The following is a 12,114-nucleotide window of genomic DNA, read 5'->3' on the forward strand; positions in this document are numbered from 1 at the left end:
ACCAAGCATGGGGTGCTTTTTCTGGGGTGATCAGTGATGCATTCACCCAAGTAAATTTTTTTTTTTTAAACAGTTGGGGTCTCGCAGGCTGAGCGTGGTGGCTCATGCCTATAATCCCAGCACTTTGGGAGGCCGAGGCGGGTGGATCACAAGGTCAGGAGACTGAGACTATCCTGGCTGACATGGTGAAACCCCGTCTCTACTAAAAATACAAAAAATTAGCCAGGCGTGGTGGCGGGCGCCTGTGGTCCCAGCTACTCAGGAGGCTGAGGCAGGAGAATGGCGTGAACCTGGGAGGTGGAAGTTGCAGTGAGCTGAGATCACGCCACTGCACTCTAGCCTGGGCGACCGAGTGAGACTCCATCTCAAAAAAAAAAAAAAAAAAAAGAGTTGGGGTCTCACTCTGTTGCCCAGGCTGGAGTGCAGTGGTGGTGCGATCATGGCTGACTGCATCTTCAATCTCTGGGGCTTAGGTGATCCTCCTACCTCAGCCTCCCAAGTAGTTAGGTATATAGGCATGAGCCACCACGCTAGGCCTACAATCCCAACTTAGAATAGTTCTGGCACCTAACAGGTGCTTGATAAATATTTATTGACTGCAGGAATGTTAAGACTATCACAGGGAAGGTTAGGGAATGGGAAAAGGCAATGAGATACTCAGAAGTAGAGTTCCAGGAATTTCAATGTTTCTCCCATTTCAAGTTTCACAGCATCCAAATGGCTTGGAAAGCCACACAATGACCAGCTTTTCGTTGATTTATGTGTAAAACTTGAGGCAGGAGTAAAAGGATAGTCATGAGTTTTAGGAGCTTGAGGCTTTATGAGTATGTCCCATTCTTTGCCCCCAAAACCAGGGAATTCCTGGTTCTCTAATGGCAGAAGGGTTGGATGGGTGGCATGTGGCTGTTGGAAGCTTCTGTGGCAGTTGGTAGAGACCACCAGTTGGACCAATGGAAGGGACTCTAGTAGCACCCACTGAGCAGAAGGAGGCCAGGTGGGAAAGCTCCTGGGAAGAGCAGCCAGACTGGACACTGGGCTGCTCGACTCCTGAGTCACAGTGAGTCACGGCAGAAAATAGAGTTGCTGGGAGGCAGAGATTGGGGCCTGAGTCTGCATGCTGACCACTTTGGAACATATATTCATGATATGGGGCAAGCTACTTCATCAATACATTGTCCTAGCTTGTAAAATAAAGATGATTTGTATTTCACAGGGTTGTGAAGATGATGTGACGTAGTATATGTGAAAATGCTCTGTGAACTGGAAAGTGTTTGACAAATACAAGTTATTAGGTCTGGAGGCATTTTCCCATGAATTCTCTTGTCTACCCACCCTACATCTTCGATCATTGAATTTATTGTATATAACTCAGGGCTCTTGTAAACTTTTATTTTGTTATAAAACTCAGGCTCGTTTCTCCTGAATGTCCCTCAAGGTTCAGAAAAACAAATCTCAGTCTGGCCTTGGAGAACTTAAGGAGCCACATCCTGACATTTCAAGGAATACTGTTTTCCAATGATTTCATATGCGAATGTGTTGTCTCCCCAGACAGACAGTAAGCTGCCTGTTGTTAAAGCACAGACTTCAGTACTGGCCTTGTTTGTTTATTTATTATTTATTTATTTTTGAGACAGGATCTCACTCTTTTGCCCTGGTTATAGTACAGTGGTGCTAATCACGGCTCACTGTGGCCTCCCTCCTGCGCTAAGTCAATCCTCCTGCCTCAGCCACCTGGCACTAGAGGCACGTGCCACTGCGCCCAGCCTCAGTATTGGGTTTAAGGTTTAACTTTGCTTGCTTACTAGCCGTGTAGGACTTTGAGTACATTGCTTACTCTCTTTAAGCCTTAGTTTTCTCATCCACAATATTGACATTATAATAATAATTTATAAGGGGCTGTTGTGAAAATTACAAAAGATAATCTATCTAAAGTTCTTAATCCAGTACCTGGTACATAGTAAAAGACTAATCAATGTGTCTTCTTAGCAATAGCTACCAGCACAAGGCTAAGCATCTACTAGTATTGGGCTTTTCTAAAATACTTGATTGACTGAGAACTAAAAGTAAACCAGAGAAAGCAGAGCAATTAAAAGCTAATCTTGGTTTTAGTCTTCCAGCCTATCAAGAGGAACTGAAAGGTGTATGGCCTCCTGATCCAGGCAGAGAAGTAAACAGCAATATAGAGGCAATTTATTTTCTTGGATTGACAATGGATAAATTTCATTTGAAGCATGGCAGTGGGTTTAGGTAGAGGGAGGGAATATTGGCAATTTTAGTCCTGAAATGTTGATGGGATGTTTATGGGACACAAGTATGGGGCAGCATGACACAAATTTTCTAGGACATTTTCCACTTTCAAATCATCTGTCACATTTTCAGACCACACATTTTGATTTTTGTTCAGAAAATTTGATGGACACAAATGCAGGTGTACATGACCAATAATGATTAACATTTTATTTCTATGGCTATTTGTTTAATTTAACCACACAGACAACAGTTTAAAAACTCTTACTGAACTCTACCAACAGGTTCTAGGAGTCAAAGACAAGGTATAATTCTTGACCTCCTATTATAGTTGAGGAAACAGACACATAACTGTATTGAAATGCTGAAGTGCTGTTTTAAGGGTTATGTACAAAATGATATGGATACGGAAGATAGGGGAAGATGTGGTGGGGTCAGAACAAATTTCACAGAGGAAATGGCAGATCTGAAGAATAGCTAAGATTTGTCCATGTTGCCCACAAGAAAAGACCATCTCATAGAAAAGATATGGCACAAGCGAAGACCTGGAGACACATATGATGTTATTGAATCACAGGGTGGGGTGACTGTGGCAGTTGAGAAAAAAGATTGAAAAGTTAATTTGGGTTCAGAGTGTGGAGGGTTTGAATTCTATCCTAAGCAGAAATTTAAACTAGGGATGATGTGGTGTCAGTAGGGAGGGTAAATGCAGTAGGGAGAGGCCAGGGGCAAGAAGGGGACGGGAGGAGTGTTGAAAAAGTCCAGGCCAAAAATGATTGGCCCTGAATTAGGACTATAGCCATGGGAATGGAGGAAGGGGATTAAATTCAGACAGACTTCTGACAGAATGGACCCAACGCAGGACCCTCTTTGAATTATACGTATACACACATACACGCAAATACACACACATATGAGAGAAAGACTCCATTAAGAGACACTTCCACAAATGAGAAGGAAAAATTACAAAAAATTCTATAGTAGTGAGCAGTAGGAGAGAAGAGTAATGGCCTATGATTGAATAAAACTCTGTGACCTTCTGCTCTGTGTTTGACCTGACCATGTGGCCTTGATGTGGAGTCTATGACCTCTGTATCTCAGTTTGTATTTCCTCCTCCCTTCCTCCCTCCTTCCCCCAGCACACACACAATCTGCTTCTCTGTCACATATTAATAATAGCTGCCAGCTGGTCACCAGATCCTCCATCTAAAATTAACAATTGGTGCTGGGCAAGGTGGCTTACGCCTGTAATCCCAGCACTGAGAGGCTGAGGCGAGCGAATCATTTGAGCCCAGGAGTTTGAGACCAGCCTGGGAAACATGGCAAAACCCCGTCTCTACAAAAAATACAAAAATTAGCCAGGCGTGGTGGTGTGTACTTGTACTCCCAGCCACTTGGAAGGCTGAGGTGGGAGGATCACTTAAGCCTGGGAGGTTGAGGAAGCAGTAAGCCATGATCATGCCACTGCACTCCAGCCTGGGTGACAGAGGGAGACCCTGTCTCAAAAACAAACAAACAAACAAACAAACAAACAAACAAAATTGTGTAGGTAGGAGCTTTGAAGATGGAAAGTCCTATTATTTTCTTCTTCAGCGTATAGTCCTCTTTCAAGTCAGCCTTGTTCACTGGACACCAGGCAAAATTCAGCCTAGTACAGAATGGGCTTTCAGAGGATGACAGCACTCTTTCACCTGACTTCTGGACCAGCCAGAGATCTGGTGCGGTTGTTACAGGAGGAAGAGCTAATTGGGCTACAGGTCCTGAGGCAGGAGGGAAAGTCCTGGCAAGGGCTTGGGAGGACGGAGGGAAGTTGATGGAATACATTTTTCTTGGTCTCTAAGACAATCAAGAGGTATTTACCAGGCAGGAGAATGGCGTGAACCCCGAAGGCGGAGCTTACAGTGAGCCGAGATCGCGCCACTGCACTCCAGCCTAGGTGACAGGGCGAGACTCCGTCTAAAAAAAAAAAAGAAGTATTTACCCAGCCAGGTGCTGTGGTGCGTGCCTGTAATCTCAGCACTTTTGGAGGCTGCCGCTGGAGTATTACGTGAAACCAGGCGTTCAAAACCAGCTCTGGCAACAAAGTGGGTCCCTGTCTCTCCAAAATATAGAAATGAAATTAGCCGGAAGTGGTGAGGCATGCTTATAGTCCCAGTTACACAGGAGGCTGAAGCGGGAAGAGTGCTTGAGCTCAGGAGTTTGAAGCTGCAGTGAGTTATGATCGTGCCATGGCACTCCAGCCTTGGTGACAGAAGACCCTGTCTCTAATTAATAAATAAAATATTTAAAAAGTATTTATTGGATATTGTGTGCCTGCTACCAAGGTCTTCTTTCAATCTGTTCCACACAGTCTCTTCATTTACCCAACAAATATTTGTTAAGAACTTAGTGAACATCAGCCCCTGCCTTAGGCCTTAGGAATACAGAAACAAGAAATGAGACCAGGACCATCTACCTCTGCCCTCACTCTCCGTTCTTGATTTTAGTCAAAAGGCTGAGAACAATTGACCTCACTCTGTTAGTTCAGCTCTGAAGATGGTAAGACGAGGTTGGGCTTGTGTGTGGGTGGGGGAGTCTTCCCTTGTGATCTCATGTGTTTGGATAAGTATGCTAAGAGAATGCTAGACAATTTTGTCAGCGTCGCCAACTGAATTGTAATCTCTGAGTTTCCAATGCTCAATCTATTAACTAACACATAAGCAATGCTCTGTAAAAGAATGTTGAATGAAAAAAATTGCCTACTTTGAGCAGCAATTTTTAACTCAGTGTTTGATGTGTCAAGAACCTTTGATCTTAGCCGGGCGCGGTGGCTCAAGCCTGTAATCCCAGCACTTTGGGAGGCCGAGACGGGCGGATCACGAGGTCAGGAGATTGAGACCATCCTGGCTAACACGGTGAAACCCCGTCTCTACTAAAAATACAAAAAACTAGCCGGGCGAGGTGGCGGGCGCCTGTAGTCCCAGCTACTCAGGAGGCTGAGGCAGGAGAATGGCGCAAACCCGGGAGGCGGAGCTTGCAGTGAGCTGAGATCCGGCCACTGCACTCCAGCCCGGGCTACAGAGCAAGACTCCGTCTCAAAAAAAAAAAAAAAAAAAAAAAAGAACCTTTGATCTTGAAGTGTGGGACAGGAAAACTGATAAGTGCTAAATTCTACTGTGAAAATTCCACTGTTCAGAGTTGCAGAAATACAAGGCATACATGAGAGTAGACTTAGTAATTCATGCTACATCGTTGATTTCACAGTAACAGGTGACCCAACACTCAGTCTCTCCCAGCATTAAGATTTGAAGCCACCTCATAGCTAGACTCATGTTATGGCTTTTAGCCAATTAAAGGAAGGAAAGTTTTAAATTAAGCTGTCATTTTATTTCCCCAAGACTAGGAAGGCAGTAATAGCAAAAGGAACGTGGATGTTTTAAATATTAGTAATAATAATTTTATATTTGTATAATGCTTATACTTTTCCAAAATATAGTTTGTGTCACTGGATACCATTTGATTATATCGTGATAGATAGGATAGAAATTATGGTCTCCTTTCCAGATAAGAAAAAGGAGGCAAAGTGAGAAAAAATGATTTACCAAAAGACACACAGCTGGGTACTGGAAAAATTGGACTGCAACTCCAATCTCTTGATGACCAGGACTTCCATATTTGGTTTTGGAGGCACTAAGTTTCATAAGGAAAATGATTTTGTTTAAGTCACTGCTGAATCGTAAATGCCTAATAGTAGGTGTTCAGTAAACATTAGTTTAATGTGTGAATAAATTGCTTCCTTCCTTCTAATTCTTTGAGTCTGTTTTAATTGCTTTATTCCTAATTTCTTATGTTAGTTGATTATCTCATTAATTTTTGCGTTTTTTTCTTGCTAATATAGGCAATTAAGACTGTGCATTTCCTTCTAAATACTAGTTTAGTTGTATCCCACGAGTTTTGATATGTATTTTCATTATTATTATTTATCACTTAGTTCTAAATATTTTCAAATTCTAAAGTTTAAATATATGTTTTTTAAAAATTATCTTTTAAAACTGGATGTATATTGTAATTTAATTGCATTATGTTCAGAGAACTTGGTCTCTGTGAAACTGATTATTTTTAATATGCTAGAATATAATTTATGACCTCATATATGCTTGATTTTTGTAAAAGTATACTTTTCACTTGTTACTATGTTTTATATATAATCAGTTGCATCAAACTTATGGTGTTCTTTAAATAATCCCCTGTAGATGTTTTAAGCAGCGATTATATCAGTTACTGAAAGAGGTATGCTAGAATCTGTCACAATGGTGGTATATGTGTCAATTTTTTAATAATTCTGTCATTTTTTACTTTATATAGTTTAAATTTCATTAGGTACATAAAAGTTTAGAAGTTTATATCTTCTTGAGAAATAAAAACATTGATGGTTATGTAGTAACCTATTTATTTTAGCAATATTTCTGTCTGATAGTCATGTAATATAACTATAAAGCTTTCTTTCAGTTACTACATTGCCATTCTTTAAGTTTCAACGTTTCTTTGTCTCTTTGTTCTGAGTGTTTGCCTTGTAAATAGCAAATGTGGATTTTAAAAAGTCCTTTTTAAAAATTATTTCCCACCAGGTGCTTTGGCTCATGCCTGTAGTCCCAGCACTTTGGGAGGCTGAGGCAGGCGGATTGCTTGAGCCCAGGAGTTCAAGATCAGCCTGGGCAATGCGGCCAAACCCTGTCTTAAAAAAAAAAAAAAAAGAGAAAAGAAAAATTAGCTGGGAGTGGTGGCATGTGCCTGTAGTCCTAGCTACTCAGGGAACTGAGGTGAGAGGATCACTTGAGCCTGGGACGTGGAGGCTGCTGTGAGCCAAGATTGTGCCACTGCACTCCAGCCTGGGCAACGGAGTGAGACCCTGTCTCAAAATAAAAAGAAAAAAAAATTCCATATTGACTTTTTTAACCCAAAGAGTTTGGTCTGTTTATTGTAATTGCTGTTATATTTAGATTAACTTCTATTATCTAAATGTGCACTTTCTATTTCTTCTGCTTTTGCTGTTTGTTTATTCCCACTCCTTTCTCTCTTTCTTTTGCATTCAGATTTTATGCCTTTATTCAACTTCCCCCTGTAATAGATGTTCTATTCTTATAATAGTTACCCTAGAAATCTTAACATGCATAATTTTCTTAATACAGGCTAAAGCTATTTGATACATTTCTCCCGTCTTCTAACAATTCAAGGAAGCTTAGAGTGCTGTTACTCAGATTAATCTCCCCCAATTTTTATGCTGTCACTGTTCACATTTCTTTTTGTTTTACTTCTTATCCCATAAATTAGCTATTTTACTTTTTGTTTTATATAATCAATTGTTTTTAGATTTCTGTGTATGCCTATATATTTGTCAGGGTATTTGCTTAGTATCCTTTCTAGCATCTCAAACCTTTTTTCTGACATCATTCTACTTCTCAGAATGTATTCATTAGAAGTTCATTTGGGTCTATTAGTAAAGTTCCAATTTGTAATTATCCAAAATTTTCTTTATTTTCCTCCTTATTTTTGTAAGTTTTTTTTTTTTTTTTTAAGACGAAGTCTCACTCTGTCGCCCAGGCTGGAGTGCGGTGGTGCGATCTCGGCTCACCACAACCTCCTCTTCCCGGGTTCCAGCGATCCTTCTGCTTCAGCCTCCCGAGTAACTGGGACTACAGGCACGTGCCACTATGCCCGGCTAATTGTTTTTGTATTTTTGGTAGAGACGGGGTTTCACCATGTCAGCCAGGATGGTCTTGATCTCCTGACCTTGTGATCCGCCCGTCTTGGCCTCCCAAAGTTCTGGGATTACAGGCGTGAGCCACTGCCCCTGGCCTTCTGTAAGATTTTTAAAATATATACATTTTTAGGTAAACTTATTTTTAATTTCAGTCTTTTGAAGAAATGATGTTTTTCCATCTGCCTTCCACTGCAGTGTTGAAAAATCAGTTGTCAGTATAAATATCATCCCTCTGCAGGTAGTACCTTTCTAACTAGTCTTAACATTTCTCTTTATAGATCTGTGGTTTTACAAAGACATTTTACAAAGTGTCTAGATACGTATTTCTTTTATGAGGGATTCATTGTGATTCCTTAAGTTGAATATTTGCATCTTTTATCAGTTCTGGAAAATTCTCAACTATTATTTTTCCCCAAGTTTTGAAAAAACTGTGGTTTTATATATACACACACACACACAATGTACATACAATGTAAAATGTATAATTTTAACTATTTCTAAGTGTACAGTTCAGTGACATTAAGCACATTCACATTGTTGTGCAATCATTACTACCATTCATCCTCAGAACTTTTCAAAAAGCTTCCCAAACTGAAGCTTTATACCTATTAAACACTAGCTCCCTCCCTCAAGCCCATGGCAACTCATTATACTTTCGGTCCCAATTCAACTGGTACCTCATATAAATGGAATCATACAATATTCATCTTGTTGTGACTGACTTATTTCACTTAGCATAATGTCCTCAAGTTTCATCCATGTTGCAGCTTGTGTTGGAATTTCCTTTCTTTTTAAGGCTGGATGATATTTTATTGTATGTAAACGCTACATTTTGTGTATCCATTCATCCATCTATACACACTTGGGTTGCCTCCACCCTATGGCAACTGTGAGTAATGCTGCTATAAACATGGGTGTACAATTATCTGCTCAAGTCCCCACTTTCAGTTCTTCTGGGGAGTCATATCATAATTTTATTTTTAATTTTTTGAGAAACTGCCATACTATTTTACAGAGCACTTGTACCATTTTACATTGACATCAGCAGTGCACAATAATTTCAATTTCTCTATATCCTCACCAATACTTTTTATCTGTGTGTGTGTTTTTTTGGTAATAGCCATACTTACGAGTGTAAAGTGGTATCTCATTGTGGGTTTTATTTGCATTTCCCTAATAATTACTGATGTTGACGAACTTTTCACGTACTTATTGACCATTCGTATATCTCTTTGGAGAAATGTTTACTGAAGTAATTTGCCCCTTTTAAAAATCAAGGGTATTTTGTTGTTGTCATTGTTGAGTTGCAGGAGTTTCTTGTGCATTTTATGTATTAATTCCTTATCACATACATGATTTACAAATATTTTCTCCCATTCTGTGGGTTTCCTTTTCAATCCATCAATAGTGTCCTTTGATGCACAAATGTTTTAAATTTTGATGTAGTTCAATTTATTGAATTTTTTCTTTTGTTGCCTTTGCTTCTGATGTCATATCCAAGAAATCCTTGCCAAATCCAATGCCATGAAGCTTTTCCTCTTATGTTTTCTTCGAAGAGGTTTATAGTTTTAATTCTTATGTTTAGGTCTTTGACCCATTTTGAGTTATTTTTTGTATATGGTATAAGGTAAGCATCCGACTTTATTTTTTTGTTATTATCCAGTTTTCCCAACACCATTTGTTGAAAAGATAATAATCTCTTTGAATATTACCTTTTTAATCACTCTTTTGGGAAGCTGAATAGATACATACATAACTCTCACTTCATTCTCCGTGTTTCTTAATCTTTTGTAGTTTCCATTTCATTATTTCTCTAAGCTGAATTCTATAAAATTTCTTCAGCTATTCTTCAATTTACTAATTCTTGTGGGTGAGTCTACTATTTAGCCCATCTACAGAGTTTTTAATTTAATTATTACATTAATTTTTATTCTGGATCTGTTTAGTTATTTTTCAAATATGTCTGGTAATTTTTTTTTTTTTTTTTTTTAACAAAGTCTCACGCTGTCACCCAGGCTGGAGTGCAGTGGCACAATCTTGGCTCACTGCAACCTCAGCCTCCTGGGTTCAAGCAATTCTTGTGCCTCTGTCTCCTGAATAGCTGAGACTACAGGAATGCACCACCCTGCTCAGCTAGTTTTTGTATTTTTAGTATAGACAGGGTCTGGTCATGTTGGCCAGGCTGGTCTCAAACTCCTGGCCTCAACTGATCCTCCTGCCTCGGCCTCCCAAAGTGTTAGAATTACAGGTGTGAGTCACTGTGCCCTGCCTGTCTGATCATTTTTGATAGCCTCTTTTTCTTTTCTCCTATTTCCAATTAATTATCTTACTTTTAAATGTGTTATACATACTTAAAAAGTATTCTGTAGCATTAATAACTACATTTAAATTCTCGGGGCCGGGTGCGGTGGCTCACGCCGGTAATCCCAGCACTTTGGGAAGCTGAGGCGGGCGGATCACGAGGTCAAGAGATTGAGACCATCCTGACTAACACAGTGAAACGCCGTCTCTACTAAAAAATACACAAAAAATTAGGCGGGCGTGGTGGCGGGCGCCTGTAGTCCCAGCGACTCAGCAGGCCGAGGCAGGAAAATGGCATGAACCCGGGAGGTGGAGCTTGCAGTGAGTGGAGATCGCGCCACTGCACTCCAGGGTGGGTGACAGAGGGAGACTCCGTCTCAAAAAAAAAAAAAAAAAAAAAAGTCTCAGTAGTTCATTTTTTCCTTACATGGTGTTTGTGCTGTTTCTTACTCAGGGAATTTTGTTTCCTTGTGTATTTTGTGATTTTTGTAAATTGTGAGCTAACATTCTTTGCAACTTTTTTAGATTCTTAGATTCCTGAGTGGAGAGAATTTGTATTTGCTTTTGCCAGAGGCTTGGGGTCTACTAACCCGGATCACTTTGAAGAAACATGAAAGAAATGTGAATTCAGGCTGTAATCTTATTTGAAGTCTCACATGTGGTTAAAAATTCTCAAGAGAAGACTTTTCGACCTTGTACCACGTGCCATTATTTTTTCACCATATTCCTTTGAGGGGTATATGTGTGTCTTTTTAAATTATTCACTGAGCATATGATCCTTTGCAATCCTGGATACATGTTTGGGTTTCTAATCTTACTTTTGAATTTGTGTAGACCTGAGACTTATTGTTCTGTAGCCAAGTGGCCACCGAAACAAATGCTCTGGATTACTGTGGACCAGCAAAAGTTCTAGAACAGCTACCAGCTTTAGCATTCACCCTCCTCTTTAGATTTGTGCCATGCCACCTTTGACCTTTGAATATTTCCTATATTTTCTTGTCAAAAAAAAGATGTTTTTAATTTTTTTATCTGGTAGTTTTGAGAGGTTTTTAAGAAAGGTTTTTCAGATTCCTCTGTAATACTATATACCTCCACAGGTTCTTACAGTTCTAAACTCTGGGATGTTTCTAACTTGATCTATGTTCTTATGTGTGTTAATTCAATTTTCACAAGAAGTCTATGAGATAGGTATTATCATTATAATTATTTCCATTTTAAAGATGGAGAAACTGAGGCATAGGGAAGTTAAATAATAAGCCCAAGGCCACAGAGCTAATAAGTGGTGGGGATCTAAATCTGGGAATTCTGGCTTTAGTGCATATGCACGTAACCATTCCAATCAGTCACATTCCATTTCTGCTTTGTGCCTGCACTCCTTCTTGCTTACAATCAGAATGGGGAAGCAATGCATACCCATATGGAACCACTAGAAAATAACACAATATATATTGAAACTCTTTGTATAGGTTCTTAAGTTCTACAGATGTTTGCAGAAAGAGTGATCAATGAGGAAGTTTCTTGACAGTTTTGGACTTGATATAAGTGTTAAGAGATGGATTTGAGTTGACTAAATAGGAAAAAAGAGGAAAGGAAAGGAATTGCAACAAAAGGGGGTGGAGTGGAATTTGAGCCTAATGTCAGAGGTAGAAAGGAATATCACAGTATATGTGTGAAAATACTGGTCTATGAAGCAGAAAGTCTTCTTCAAGAAGAAATAGATATTCAGCTGAGTAGGTAGGAAGGAGCCTGAAAGCCAGATAAAGAAATTTAGATGTAATCAGTAGAATTTAGGTTTAAGGAAGATGCCTTTGTAACAGCATACTGGA

The 12,114-nt window shown here is 39.6% G+C and overlaps 1 protein-coding gene across 1 annotated transcript in view; it reads left to right on the top strand.

Moving 5' to 3' along the window:
* Positions 1-950: 950 nt before the first annotated feature.
* The window catches only part of TMIGD3 (transmembrane and immunoglobulin domain containing 3), an 87,814-nt gene continuing 76,650 nt past the window's right edge, over positions 951-12,114 (top strand). The window contains 1 exon segment of the mRNA NM_001302781.1: positions 951-1,057. Within this exon segment, the coding sequence (NP_001289710.1) occupies positions 951-1,057 (107 nt within the window).

The sequence above is a fragment of the Macaca mulatta genome, chromosome 1 (genome assembly GCF_049350105.2).
Source record: "Macaca mulatta isolate MMU2019108-1 chromosome 1, T2T-MMU8v2.0, whole genome shotgun sequence".
Taxonomy (NCBI): domain Eukaryota; kingdom Metazoa; phylum Chordata; class Mammalia; order Primates; family Cercopithecidae; genus Macaca; species Macaca mulatta.